Here is a 15,772-nt window from a genome sequence, read left to right as displayed (position 1 = left end):
TCATGTTGGAACCAGAAGGGGCCATCCCCAAACTGTTCTCACAAAGTTGGGAGCATGACATTTTCCACAATGTCTTGGTATGCTGACGTCTTAAGAGTTCCCTGGAAACTTTATGAAAACATGGATCCATCCTGCCTTGTATCAGCGGTTCAGGCTGGTGGTGGTGTAATGGTGTGGGGGATATTTTCTTGCCACATTTTGTGCCCCTTAGTACCAATTGAGCATCGTTTAAACTCCACGGCCTACCTGAGTATTGTTGCTGACCATGTCCATCCCTTTATGACTACAATGTCCCCATCTTCTGATGGCTCCTTCCAGCAGGATAATTCACCATGTCACAAAGCTCAAATCATCTCACCACTGGACAATGAGGTCTCTGTACTCCAATGGCCTCCACAGTCACCAGATCTCATCTCAAGAGCACCTTTGGGATGTGGTGAAACGGGAAAGTCCCATCATGGATGTGCAGCTGACAAATCTGCAGCAACTGTGTGATGTTATCATGTCACTATGGAGCAAAATCTCTGAGGAATGTTTCCAACACCTTGTCGAATCTATGCCACCAAGAATGAAGGCAAAAGGGGGTCCAACCCGGTACTAGCAAGGTGTACCTAATAAAATGGCTGGTGAATGTATGTACAGTGCCTTGAAAAAAGTATTCATACCCCTTAAAATTTTAAACATTTTGTCATGTTACAACCAAAAACGTAAAGGTATGTTATTGGAATTTTATGTGATAGACCAACACAAAGTGGCACATAATTGTGAAGTGGAAGGAAAATGATAAATGGTTTTCCAATTTTTTTTTACAAATAAATATGTGAAAAGTGTGGGGTACATTTGTATGGCGCCCCCCGGAGTCAATACTTTGTATAACTGCCTTTCACTGCAATTACAGCTGCAAGTCTTTTTGGGGGATGTCTCTACCAGCTTTGCACATCTAGAGAGTGACATTTTTGCCCACTCTTCTTTGTAAAATAGCTCAAGCTCTGTCAGATTGGATGGAGAACGTCTGTGAATCAAAATTTTCAAGTCTTGTCACAGATTCTCAATTGGATTTAAGTCTGGACTTTGACTGAGCCATTCTAACACATGAATAGCTTTGATCTAAACATTCCATTGTAGCTCTGGCTGTATGTTTAGGGTCGTTGTCCTGCTGGAAGGTGAATCTCCACCCCAGTCTCAAGTCTTTTGCAGACCCTAACAGGTTTTCTTCTAAGATTTCCCTGTATTTAGCTCCATCCATCTTCACATCAACTCTGACCAGCTTCCCTGTCCCTGCTGAAGAAAAGCATCCCCATAACATGATGCTGCCACCACCATGTTTCACAGTGGGGATGGTGTGTTCAGGGTGATGTGCAGTGTTAGTTTTCCACCACACATAGCGTTTTGCTTTTAGACCAAAAAGTTCAATTTCAATCTCATCTGACCAGAGCATCTTCTTCCACATGTTTGCTGTGTCCCCCACATGGCTTCTCACAAATTGCAAACGGACTTCTTATGGCTTTCTTTCAACAATGGCTTTCTTCTTACCACTCTTCCATAAAGACCAGACTTGTGGAGAGCACGACTAATAGTTGTCCTGTGGACAGATTCTCCCACCTGAGCTGTGGATCTCTGCAGCTCCTCCAGAGTTATCATGGGCCTTTTGGCTGCTTCTCTGATGAATGCTCTCCTTGTCCGGCCTGTCAGTTTAGGTGGACGGCCATGTCTTGGTAGGTTTGCGTGAGATGTTCAAAGCTTGGAATACTTTTTTATAACCTAACCCTGCTTTATACTCCTCCACAACTTTATCCCTGACCTGTCTGGTATGTTCCTTGGCCTTCATGGTGTCGTTTGTTCACTAAGGTTCTCTAACAAACCTCTGAGGGCTTCACAGAACAGCTGTATTTATACTGAGATTAAATTCTATTCTATGGATTCTATTTACTAATTAGGTGACTTCTGAAGGCAATTGGCTCCACTGGATTTTAGTTAGGGGTATCAGAGTAAAGGGGGCTGAATACAAATGTACGCCACACTTTTCACATATTTATTTGTAAAAAAAAAAATTGAAAACCATTTATCATTTTCTTTCCACTTCACAATTATGTGCCACTTTGTGTTGGTCTACCACATAAAATCCCAATAAGATACATTTACGTTTTTGGTTGTAACATGACAAAATATGGAAAATTTCTAGGGGTGTGAATACTTTTCCAAAGCACTGTATATTGGTGGTGTAGTTAGCTGAGTTCAGCTTTAAGAATCTGTAACAGAGATGTTTCCTCTTATTCTTTATAAGGATTATATTAATCTCTGTCTATAAATCATGACTCAGAGTCTGCTGGGTGTTGTAGTTCTCTTGTATCCAGCCAGCTGCACCATGCCTCCAGCTGCCTGTAACCTAAACCCGGCCTTGTAAGATCTCCCCACCAGCGTTTGTGGACTTTAAATAGCTGGGCTCTTCAGAGGAGGACGACTCTCCTGTTGATGGAATTGGATGGTGTGTATTGCATTGTCCTCTGGCAGGCGAGGTGTTAATTTTCCTTGTATTCCGTGTTGTTATTATAAGCCTGGCCTTTGACATGACTTTATAAAGCAGACATTGTCTCCTCCCGGAGAACTCGCTGTAAATATTTGTCCCATACCCCAGAGCCCTGCGCCGGGCCCAGGCCGCAGCTGACAGACATGTCTGGGGGGCAGCAGAAGAAAATGTCTTCTCACATCATTCCAACCACTTCTCCAGATTTATGGGGCAGGAAGAAGAAGGAGGCCTCCTATCATAAAATACACCTTTATGAGGAGCGTCAGCGGCCCAATCACAGAAATGACAACCCAAAGATTTCACCTTTATTTTAAAGCACCACTCCGGGCCTCTGACAAGTCTGAGATTTGAAAAAAGAGAGGAGTGGAATAAAACTTAGTGGGTGCGCAGGCTCTTGGGGTACCTTTTATTTTTTTGCTCAATAACACTAAGGCCTCGTTCGCACTGGCGCTGTCCAACCTGCGTTTATAGGGGTTTAGAGCAGAAGTCTCCAAAATGTTCATTACGAGGGTCACATTGTATATTTTACATATATTTCTGGGCTGAAAAAAATCTCCATTGGAGTCCCCCCTCTAAATCAGGTTCCTAATCAGAGTCCCCCCTTATATCAGGATCCTCATCAGACTCCCCCCCTTATATTAGGGTCCCCATAAGAGTTCCCCCATACATCAGGGTCCTTATCAGAGTTTCCCCTGACATTAGGGTTCCCATCAGAGTCCCAGCTTACATCAGGTTCCCAATTCGAGTTCCCCCTTATATCAGGGTCCCCACCAGAGTCTGCCCTTAAATCAGGGTCCCATCAAAGTCCCCCCTTTACAGTAGGGTTCCTATCAGATTCCTCCCTTACATCAGATTCCCCCCTTACATCAGGGTTCCTATCAGATTTCCCTCTAAAAGGTTCCCAAACAGAATCCCCACTTACATCAGGATCCCCATCAGAGCCCCCCCCTTACATCAGGGTCCCCATCAGAGCCCCCCTTACATCAGGGTCCCCATCAAAATCCCCATTTACATCAGGGTCCCTATTAGAACCCCCCATACATCATGGTCCCCATCAGAGTCAACCCCTTACATCAGGGTCCCCATTAGAGCCCCCTTACATTACGGTCTCCATCAGAGTCAACCCCTCACACAAGGGTCCCCATTAGAACCCCCCCTACATCATGGTCCCCATCAGAGTCAACCCCTTACATCAGGGTCCCCATTAGAGCCCCCTTACATTACGGTCCCCATCAGAGTCAACCCCTCACACAAGGGTCCCCATTAGAACCCCCCCTACATCATGGTCCCCATCAGAGTCAACCCCTTACAACAGGGTCCCCATTAGAGCCCCCTTACATCATAGTCCCCATCAGAGTCAACCCCTTACATGAGGGTCCCCATCAGAGTCCCCCCTTACATCAGAGTTTCCCCTTACATCAGGGTCCCCATCAGAATCCCCCCTTACATCAGGGTCCCCATTAGGGCCCCCTTACATCATGGTTCCCATCAGAGTCAACCCCTTACATCAGGGTCCCCATCAGTATCCCCCCTTACATCAGGGTCCCCATTAGAGCCCCCTTACATCATGGTCCCCATCAGAGTCAACCCCTTACATCAGGGTCCCCATTAGAGCCCCCTTACATCATGGTCCCCATCAGAGTCAACCCCTTACATCAGGGTCCCCATCAAAGTTCCCTCTAAAAAGTTACCAAACAGAATCCCCACTTACATCAGGGTTTCCTTCAGAGTTTCCCCATACATCAGGGTCCCATTAGTGTCCCGCTTACATCGGGGTCTCCTCTAAAAGGTTCCCAATCAGAGTCCCCCCTTACATCAGGGTTCCCATCAGGTAGTTTACCCCTTACATCAGAAGCAGAGACTATAGATATCATCTGCTGACCTTAAACCAGTACTAAACCCAAAACCAAAATGTAATATATTGCAGCTTACCAATTGTGAGATGTGATGGCTGCATTAGTTTTCTTTCTTTTTCTCCCTCTGTTTTCACCTGGTGATCTGGCCAGTAACACACCTCCTCCTGTATTAGTGAGGCACAACTCTGGATGAAGGAGAACAGGAGGCACAGCAGACAGCAGCATTGTCAGTCTGGGGGGAGGGGAGTTTTAGGCCCCTTTCACACGATCGGACCGTTCAGGTCCCCCTGTCAGTTTTGACGGCGGACCTGAATGGGCGCTCCATGTTAGTCTATGGAGCGTCGGATGTCAGCGGAGACATGTCCGCTGACATCCGACCCGGTCCGATCCGCTAAAAGCAGACGGATGGCCCTACGTCCAGGTCCGTCGCTGGCGGATCGGGTGAGATCTGATGAAAACGGACATGCTGTCTGTTTTCATCCGATCCCTCCATAGGCGGCAACGGCGCCTGACAAGCCCCTCCCCGCTCATTGAGCAGAGAGGGACCTGTCATCCGCCGGCTCAGCGGAGATCAACGGACAGATCTCCCGCTGAGCCGGCGGACCGAGGCGGACTCCGTAGAAACGGAGTCCGCCTTGTGTGAAAGGGGCCTTAGATGTAACAAATGGAAGCCAAGCTCCAGCTCACACTTTATAATCAGTTACAGCAAACTGTTTTTTTTCCCTATAGGGATAAAGATTTTACATAATTAAGTAAAAGCTGATCGTTGTAAGCACCCCTGCCAGTTTTGAATGGTTTGTCTCATGCCTGTAACTGATACATCTGCAAAAGAGCTTGTTCTTTTGAAAAACAACAGACTTACTGGCCGGATGACCTGGTGAAAACAGAGGGGGAAAAAAAACGAAAAAAGAAAACGAATGTGGCCACCACGCTTACATCCCACACCGGCCACTGTCATCTTCTTCCCAGCTACTTCCGGGTGCCGGATTTTTGGCCTCTTAATTGGCCGGTGGTGGAATAACGTAATCTCAGGGTCAGGGTCTTCTAGTCTGTGCTAAACTTTTATCAGGTACATTATTTCCAGCTATCTCTGTCCTAGGGTGACAATGCTTCTCCCCTGCATATACAGTAAAGTCAATGAAAGGTGTCACCTTAGCACAAGAAGTGTGTTACTGGCAGGATCAACAGGTGAAAAGAAAGGAAAAACAAAGAAAACTAATGCAGCCACTACATCTACAGTCTGGCAAGGAATATATTACATTTTTGTTCTTGGGTTTAGATACACGTTTAGCATGGGCTGCATTGACGTGATTCTGATAAATTGTGCTGCATTCCATTTTTGAAGAACTGAATGGCAAAACGCAGATCAACGCACCCTAGACGCAATATGCAGGTCTATTTAATCACAATGTGTGCAACACAAAGCCCCGGAGTGAATATGTATATTAAAAACAATACCAAATGTTCACAGGAGGCTAAAGTTACACTTTTGAATGGCTCAACACAAGTCTAGAGCTCAATAAAGACTTGCCTGCTATCTACGTGTCTGAACGTCTGCTGAATCCGGCCTTTTCATCCCAAAGTAAATGATTTTTTTTTTATTTCCATAACTCTGCCATTAGTCAAGAATTTAATATTAGTAACCCATAATTTTGGTTTATGAGACATCTCTCCATCTTTCCCTAGGGTTCTACTTACGTATATGTAACTATTTCTTTCTTTTTACGAAACAGCGTGTTTCAACAAATGTGTGTAAATGTATATGTATATATATATATATTTATATATATATATATATATATATATATATATATATATATACACACACACACACACACACACACACACTATATTGTCAAAGGTATTGGGACGCCTGCCTATACACACAGATGAACTTTAATGGCATCCCAGTCTTAGTCCGTAGGGTTCAATATTGAGTTGTTCATCCTTTGCAGCTATAACAGCTTTAACTCTTCTGGGAAGGCCGTCCACAAGGTTTAGGAGTGTGTCTATGGGAATGTTTGACCATTCTTCCAAAAGTGCATTTGTGAGGTCAGGCATTGATGTTGGACAAGAATGCCTGTCTCGCAGGTTACGCTCTAATTCATCCCAAAGGTGTTCTATAGGGTTGAGGTCAGGACTCTGTACAGGCCAGTCAAGTTCCTCCACCCCAAACTTGCTCATCCATGTCTTTATGGACCTTGCTTTGTGCACTGGTGCGCAGTCATGTTGGAACAGGAAGGGGCCATCCCCAAACTGTTCCCACAAAGTTGGGAGCATAAAATTGTCCAAAATGTCTTGGTATGCTGACGCCTTAAGAGTTCCCTTCACCGGAACTAAGGGGCCAAGCCCAACCCCTGAAAAACCCCACATCATAATCCCCCCTCCACCAAATGATTTGGACCAGTGCACAAAGCAAGGTCCATAAAGACATGGATGAGCGAGTTTGGGGTGGAGGAACTTGACTGGCCTGCACAGAGTCCTGACCTCAACTGATAGAACACCTTTGGGGTGAATTAGTGTGGAGACTGCGAGCCAGGCCTTCTCGTTCAACATCAGCGCCTGACCTTCCAAATGCACTTCTGGAAGAATGGTCAAACATTCCCATAGACACTCCTAAACCTTGTGGACGGCCTTCCCAGAAGAGTGGAAGCTTTTATAGCTGAAAACGGTGGACCAACTCAATATTGAACTCTACAGACTAATGCCCCGTACACACGGTCGGATTTTCCGAAGAAAAATGTGTGATAGGACCTTGTTGTCGGAAATTCCGACTGTGTGTAGGCTCCATCACACATTTTCCATCGGATTTTCCGACACACAAAGTTTGAGAGCAGGATATAAAATTTTCCGACAAAAAAATCCGTTGTCGGAAATTCCGATCGTGTGTACACAAATCCGACGGACAAAGTGCCACGCATGCTCAGAATAAATAAAGAGATGAAAGCTATTGGCCACTACCCTGTTTATAGTCCCGACGTACGTGTTTTACGTCACCGCGTTCAGAGTGATCGGATTTTCCGACAACTTTGTGTGATCGTGTGTATGCAAGACAAGTTTGAGCCAACATCCGAATGTCCGAACAAAGTCCGACCGTGTGTACGGGGCATAAGACTGGGATGCCATTAAAGTTCATGTGCGTGTAAAGGCAGATGTCCCAATACTTTTATACAACCTTTACCCTTTTTTTTTTTTTTTTATACTTTTTAAAATTTCATAAAAAAATGAAAAATTTTTTAAAAATGAAAAGATTAAATAAAAAATAAATATATAAATATATATATATATATATATATATATATATATACATATATATATATATATATATATATATATATATATATATATATATTATTTCATTTTTTATTTTTATTTTTTTAATATACCTCTTTATCTCTTTATATTATATTGCTCTGGTGGCTAACCTTTTAGATTAGTAGAGAATAGTTAAACCAATCTTCCCTTTTTGTGTCAGTTTCCTATTGGGGAGATTGACTTTTACTTCCAGCCCAGAGTTGGACTTTAACGCAGACCCAAACCCTCAAAACAGCCCTGCTTTTTTACATCCCCACCCTGTGTCCTGCCCGAATATGGTCCCTGGATGATGACAGCGGCTGGGCCGGAACCACAGCCAGATCCCTCCTAGATCATTAGGAAATAGAACGTTTTTGGGGTCAGATAATACACATTAGTGCAGCACAATAGCCGGGTTCTTTTGATGTTTTAAGTGCACTTAAATACTCACTTTCAGGTGGAAGCTCAAAATCTATGGAGCTGCCTCATAATGGCTCAGACTGGATTCACACTTGTGCAATGTCAGACGTCGCATGTGATTCGCACCGCATTGCTGTGAAGATCACATGCGATGTCTGTGCAAAGCTAATTCAGCCATACAGTTTGTATGAAGAAAAAGAAGATTGGTCGCACACCATGGAAGGAAGAACTTCTGTAGAATAGTTACTTTATTGTCAAGGTGCCACAGGACGTAGACAGGACGTTACACGAACATTGGTAGGCCGGTTTCACGTGAATAATTCATGCTTGTTCACGTTTGCATGGTTGAATTCGCATTGCATTTGGACCAAAATGGTGCAGGACCCTTTTTTTGGGTCCGCACTGGAATTGGATTGCATGAGTGTTCACAGCTATGCGATCTGATTGCTGCACCATTTCATAGTTCACACTGCGATCTGCGAACCAATCTGGGGGTGTCATTTACTTTACATTGACACACACAGCGGTTCGCGGATGCCAGTGTGAACCGCGGGCAATTCAGGTGCGATGCGGGAACCCGCACAGGAATCGCTCTGGTTCCCGCATAGCACAAGTGTGAACCCAGTCTATATGAAAAAAAATGACTGTTTTCATTACTCTTTGTCTGTGGACAGTTGAGGGTGCAAGTCTGTGTCCGGACTTTGCTTCCCACTTGGGGCCCCACTTACCAATAGTCAAAATGTAAATGTTGCCATATATTTTAGAATTTTTTTCCTGATTTATAAAGCAAATCATATTCATCATCAACACCAGAAGGGCAGGTCTGCTGTACTGTATGCATCCCTGTCTGATGGGAAATCTCACCAATGGATGCACAGAAGAAAAAAATAAATAAAAAGCTATTTTTAGTAAAGTGGGGAAACGTTAGAACTTTTGACAACGTTGTTATTGGTGTTGGTGCATTTTTGCATATCTTCCTAATGGAGTCAAATAGAATAATCTATAGAAAATTGTATTTCTTCAGCATTCTGTCCACAATGAACAAAAACATTTTGGTTGCAATTATTTTTTTAGGAGGCTACCTGGGCAAAGGCTTCATGTAGCTGCATCTGTCAGTTCTGAAAAAGAGCAGGACAAGAAGTCAATGGGACAAGATGCAAACAGCTAAGGGTACCTCCATGCCATGGGGGGCACTGCTCACTGGGTTCAGAGAGCTCTCTGGGGGGGGAGGGGGGGTGCTAAAAGGCCTCGGATTGACTCTAAAAAAGTTATCTACACCTGCCCAAATTCAGTGGCAAAACTACCAGGGTCACACTTGCGACCGGGCCCTGGTGTTCACCCATCAACCTGGGGGGGGGGGGGGGCAGGATGTTAGGAAGGGGGCCACTACAGAACATCTGAAAGGGTGCTGCTGTGGGATTGTAAGGCTCAGTGCACACTGCTGCGACCCCAAAGTCGTACAATTTGCTTGCAATTTCCTTGTGACTTGCTTGCGACTGTGATTTACCATTGCAGTCTATGGCACTCAAATCACACTGAAGTCACAGAAAAGTAGCGCAGGAACCTTTTTTTTTGTCAATGCGACGACTTGAGTCACATTCGGCCTTGCAACGGGACCAAAGGGCCCTGGGCTCTGACAGAAGGGCTCCAGGCGATCAGGGGGGCCAACTCATGGTTTCTTGCATTGGGACCCTGAAGGTTCTAGTTACGCTTCTGATGCAGCTATTATTTTTTCAGCAAAGCTATGCGATATACCACTCTAAGTTGGTGAATCCAGTTGATTTCTAATAAGATTTGCATTGCATTAAACACAATTGCAATATATGTCCAGCTCTAAATTTCAGTGTAAGCTCTTGTGCTGGCCAGATGAATGCCCGACAATCTAGGATGCTCCCAACCTTTATAAGCAGCCACCTCAAATATCTCACTCTCTAGTTTATGCAACACTAAAAATCCCAGAAGGCCTGCCATAACACTCAGCTTGAGGTGCCCTATTCTATAGCCAACAATGAAAACACAGCTCCTGCTAGTACCATACATATGTCTCCTGTCGGCAGGCCAAGTCATTTGTACTCCACAGGGGACTGTACACAAAGTAGCAATTGCAGAACAGCCCTGGGGGGCAGAGATGTCAATCATTACCCTGGATCTTGTCATGCGTTAAGAAGAAAAAATCATTTTAAAGTGGCTGAGCGGGGGAGAACGATGGTGATGGCAACATGAGCTAGCTGATTGCCCATAATAGGAACATTCTACCCCAGGGGTAACTGTCAGCAGTCGCTAAAAGGGTATTTTGAAGGTCACTATTCAAGTTCACAGCTGAACTAAAGTGGATCCTCACAGGGATCTAGTTGTAGGATCAGCAAGAAAGTGCAGATGCACGTATTTCAAATTATGGCAGTTTTAGACCATTTCTTATCTTTTGATGAAAACATATCCAATCTCGTATCAGAAGGCTGTAATGGAAGATTGAAGCATATGATTCTCATACAACCACTTCTATTGTCTTCTAAGCAATACAGGATCTCAGGCACCCTTACCGAAAGCTTGTATGTCAGGTTTAGCCAGCCAAAACCACTAGTTCTCTCAAAGAGTAAAAGGATTCATTACTAAGGAGCCCATAGACTTTACATGCCGGTCTAGTGATTCTAACTTTTTTGGCTGGATTACTCTGTGATCTAAAGTCTATGGAGCAGTGCATAGCAAGAGCTCTGCTGATTACTGAACAACTAGACACTGCTCTCGAATGTCTATGACCAGCATAACTGTACACGCACCAAGCTAACCAAATACGAAGAAAGCAAAAATGAACAGACTGGAACATTTTAGTTCTCATCGTTCTCTGCTGATCATACAGAATTACAAGGACATCCTGTGTTGGAGCTTGTCTACTATTCACTGTCAACTGGATGTTCATATCTGAGGACTTGATCACTTCCATGGCTTTTAGAGGCCTGAAGACTACAATATTAAGTAATAAAAAGTAACACTAAGCTTGTTCTGGGTCTAGAGCTAGCTGTCAATGTTTAAAAACTCCCAGCAAAAGCAGTTTGCTACAAACTGTTCACAATACTGTCTAGGAACAATGTAGCATGTTGCATTCATGGCTTTTAACTCACCAACTTTGTTTACGAAACACAATTTTATTTGTTAAAACTTATTTCAAAACAAATAAAAAGTCATAGAAATTAGGTGAAAATTGAGAGTTTCGGGGTGGACTGGTCAGTACTCAAAAAAGATTTCAGGAGATGAATCTTTTTTTAGAGGCATTGACTGTCCCTGGAAAGCTAGGGCAGTTGGCAACTTCCATACTCATAAGTCCAAAAGTGCACTGGAAGTCACAGTGTAGATTACTGGTTAAGTAGTTAACCCTTTTGCCTTTCAACACTGGGCTCCTGTATGTGACAATTCTCAAAGTCTGCATGGAGTTTGCCAGTTCTGCCCATGCTTTGTAGGAGTTTGGTTACACTGTTCAAAACTGGTGGTTTTGCTAGCTTCTTTCTAATTGACCTTAGAGTATACCTTAGACCAGTGTTTCTCAACCTTTTCAACACAGAGGAACCCTTGAAATAATGTTCTGCACTCAGGGAACCCCTGCTAAATATTACTATATCCACAACTCATGGTACATTAGTGTGACGGTCAGTGGGAAGAATGCTCCTTACACTTGTGGTGTTTGCGAAGAATTACCCCCTTAAAGATAGCGAAAAAGATCAATGGTGTCAGTGGGAGCTTATCTGAGAGGCAGAAATTGCTCATTGCTTGAGGAACCCCTAGCAACCACTTGAGGAACCCTGGTTGAGAAACCCTGCCTTAGACCTTTTGGTAGACCTAGGGTATACATGTCTATATGACTGTGAACAATTAGATCATAGGCTCCTACAGTGTTTGCATCAGTCATTAAAAGACAATGCCTTCCCAAAATCAGCTGTGCCCCTCCCAAGCATTATGTTTTTTCCAAAGTACTGATGCCCAACTATTAAAGTTAAAATGTAACATCTTAATGTAACATATGGTGCCAGCTCTACAGAGACTGATGTGCAAGTCCGAACTTCTTTATAAAGCTCTGTGAGATAAACTGGTGCCACAACCACAAGCATGCTAGGGACTTGTAGTTCTCTTACTAGAGGCTGACCTAGCAAGCTTTCTTGGCCAGCTCTTTTCATAGAACTGATGTGCAGGTTCTACCTTTCCAATAGATCTTTGTGGCTAGAATAGTGCTCCATCCAGCAGTACTTTGGCACTTATCATCCTCTTATGACAAGATTAGCTAGCAAGCTGTGTTGGTGCAAAATCTGGTGCTTCAACCAATATCATGTTGTTCCTTGCAGTCACTACATCCTGATGTAGCAGGCTTTCATGATCAGCTCTGTTCCTATAAGGCAGCCATTCTCATTCAGGTTTCTGCGGAACCCTAGGGTTCGAGGTGGCTAGGGGTTCCTTGAGCTGTGGATAACTGACCTCCCATCTGATAGTGCCTGCTTAGTTCCAAGTCCAACATAATGTGACATGACTTCAGGGGTGACACTCCGGCTAACCCTGTAAAGGAGGCATTGTTCCCGCTGAGCACCACCAATGTAAAGAGGAGCATTTTCCTCATAATCCCGAAGCACTCATTTTAGCAGGGGTTCCCTGAGAGCTGAAAATTATTTCAATGTTTCCTCAGGGGTAAAAAGGTTGAAAAAGGCTGCTATAAGGTCTTTTATGTTTCACCTTCTCTAGGAAGTTGTGAGATATCTGATGCCTCAACTATTGTCATGCTGGCCCTTGTAGTCAATACATCCTGATATAGCAAGCATTTCTTGGTCAGTTCTGTTCCTACAAGGTCTTAAGTTCTACCTTCTCCAGGAAGTTGTGAAAAATCTGGTGCCTCCTCCATTATCATGGTCCTTGTAGTCACTACTACCGGATCTAGCAAGTTTTCTCAGTCAGTTCTTTTTCAACGAGGTCTGCAGGTTCTACTTTCTCTAGGAAGCTGTGAGAAATCTGGTGCCTCAACCATGATCATGCTGGACTTTGTAATCACTACATTCTGATCTAGCAAGCTTTCTCTGTAAGTTTGGTTCCTACAGGGTCTGAAGTTTGTACTTCAGACCCTGAAGTTGTAAGGTATATGGTCAACTATGATTATGCTGGTCATTACATCCTGATCTATCAAGTTTTCTTGGCCAGTTCAGTTCCTACAAGGTCTTATGTTCTACCTTCTCTAGGAATTGTAAGATATCTGGTGCTATTAGCAGTCTGGTCCTTGTACTACCTCCTGATCTTTCAAGTTTTCTTGGTCAGTTCTTTTCCAAAAAGGTCTGAAGGTTCTACTTTCTCTAGGAAGCTGTGAGAAATCTGATGTGTTAACCGTGATAATGCTGGTCCTTGTAGTCATTATATCCTGATCTAGCAAGCTTTCTTGGCCAGTTCTATCTCTACAAAGACTTGTGGGACATATGGTGCCTCAACCATGATCATGCTGGTCCTTGTAGTCACTACAGCCTGATCTTGCCAGCTTTTTTGGCCAGTTCTGTTCCTACAAAGTCGTAAGTTCTACCTTCTCTTATCTATCAAGCTTTCTTGACCAGTTCTGCTCCTACAAAGTCATAAGTTCTATCTTCTCTAGGAAGTTGTGAGAAATCCAGTGCCCCAACCATGATCATGCTGGTCCTTGTAGTCATTACATCCATATCTAGCAAGGTTCCTTAGCCAGTCCTACTCCTACAAAGTCAAAAGTTCTACCAACTCTAGAAAGTTGTGAGAAACTTGGTACCCCAACCATGATAATGCTGGTCATTGTAGTCATTACATCCTGATCTAGCAAGGTTCCTTAGCCAGCCCTACTCCTACAAAGTCAGAAGTTCTACCTTCTCTAGGAAGTTGTGAGAAATCTGGTGCCCCAAACATGATCATGGTGATCCTTGTAGTCACCACATCCTGATCTAGCATGGTTTCTTAGCCAGTTTGGTTCCCACAAGGTCTTAAGTTCTACTTTCTGAAGGAAGTTGTGAGCAATCTGGTACCCCAATCATTGCCATGCTGGTCCTTGTAGTCCCTACCTCCTGATCTATCAAGCATTCTTGGCCACTGGCTTACCTTGCAGGGAGAATCCACAGCCTTGGTGAGGGAGTCCAGCCTGGCACTATACTCGGTGAACTTCTTCTGGTACCTGAGCGCTGTCATCTGCAGCTCACTCTGCACTGCAGACAGCTGGGACATCAGGGACTTCTCCCTCTTGCCAGACCTCAGCGCCCTCTTCTTCAGCTCGGTCTCCAGCCCGGCGATCTTAGTCTGGAGGAGGACGTTGTGCCCCTTCACCGCCTTCAGACAGCAGTGGTCGGCCAGCTTCAGCTCCCGGTGGGTCAGCATGAGCCCACAACCCTTCTGGCAGATGCCCACCGCCCGGTGCTCGCAGAACTCCCTCATATGGACGTCCATGTCCTTCAGGTTGAGCACCTCGGTGCAGCCCTTGTTCCGGCACTTGGCCGGGGAATAGTCGCACATCTCGGCGTGCTCCCCCAGGTTCTGCAGCCTGACCACCTTGTCGCAGCCCCGGGAGTGGTTGTCACACTTGATTTCCAGCTTGAGGATCAGACTCTTCAAGGGCAGCACGTGGTTGAGCTCCTTGGCAGAGATCCGCTGGCATTTCACCGGGCAGCTGCCCTGCTGCACCACCCAGGGGAGCACACAGCCTGCGCAGAAGACGTGCCCGCACGGGGTGGTCAGGGGGTCCTCCAGGACTCGGTTGCACAGGTTGCACTTGAAGTCGGGGTCCACCTCCCCGCTGAAACGGTCCAATTCGAAGCCCATGGTGCTGCTCGCTGCTCCTTGCTGGGCATTGGGAAGAACCCAGACTGGCTGGCTGCAGGCTGTCTGCTCACTGCAGAGCCAGGAGGGGGGGGTGGGGAAGGGGGGGGCCTCCACCATATGTATTAGAGGCTGGGACTTCATCCAGGGAGGGGAGGGGAAGGGGAGGCACATGTGTCAAGGAGAACTTCGGAGAAGTTTGGAGAAGGCTGCAATGCATCCAGGAGCAAGGCATGTCCCAGAGCTGCATGGAATTCCAACCCTTTTTTTTTTCCAAAACATGGATGTGAAAGCATGTTTGTCATTCCTCAGCTGCTGCAGAACGTCTTTTATAGAGAGCCTCCAAATAAAGAAAATCACGTAGAGCCTGAATAAAGTATCCCTCAAACCTAACAACATTGAGAGCATTTTGTGACATACACTATATTACCAAAAGTATTGGGACGCCTACCTTTACAAACATGAACTTTAAAGGGATTGTTAACCTTCCTGTTTTTTCACCTTAAAGCAGAGTTCCACCTATTTTTTTTTTTTAAAGTCAGCAGCTACAAACACTGCAGCTGCTGACTTTTAAAATAAGGACACTTACCTGTCCAGGGCGCCCGCGATGTCGGCTCCCGAAGACAACCCGTCCCTCAGCTCTCGGGTGGAGGCGCCGCCATCTTCGGTAAGGGAATCAGGAAGTGAAGCCTTGCGGCTGCGCGATCCCACTGGTCCCTGATGTCTTCTGGTACCTGTGTGTCTCCCAGAAGACAACAGGGGGGGGGGGCAAAGAAGGCATCGGAAGTGGCGTAGATACCCGCGGGTGGCTCGGATATCTATTATCTATGCCCAGAAGTGGTAGCAAAATACCTGTATTAGACAGGTATCTGCTCCCCCCCCC

General features: G+C 45.1%; 1 protein-coding gene across 2 annotated transcripts in view; it reads right to left on the bottom strand.

Moving 5' to 3' along the window:
• Positions 1 to 14,968, bottom strand: part of PDZRN3 (PDZ domain containing ring finger 3) — a 344,632-nt gene extending 329,664 nt beyond the window's left edge. For both annotated transcript variants that reach the window (XM_073592023.1, XM_073592024.1), the window contains exon 1: positions 14,179 to 14,968. In XM_073592023.1, the coding sequence (XP_073448124.1) occupies positions 14,179 to 14,892 (714 nt within the window). In that variant the 5' untranslated portion in view covers positions 14,893 to 14,968. The remainder of the gene's footprint in view (positions 1 to 14,178) is intronic.
• Between the last annotated feature and the right edge of the window lie 804 nt (positions 14,969 to 15,772).

Source organism: Aquarana catesbeiana, linkage group LG07 (genome assembly GCF_042186555.1).
Source record: "Aquarana catesbeiana isolate 2022-GZ linkage group LG07, ASM4218655v1, whole genome shotgun sequence".
In the NCBI taxonomy this organism is placed as follows: Eukaryota; Metazoa; Chordata; class Amphibia; order Anura; family Ranidae; genus Aquarana; species Aquarana catesbeiana.
This window is presented reverse-complemented; position numbering and strand designations above follow the sequence as displayed.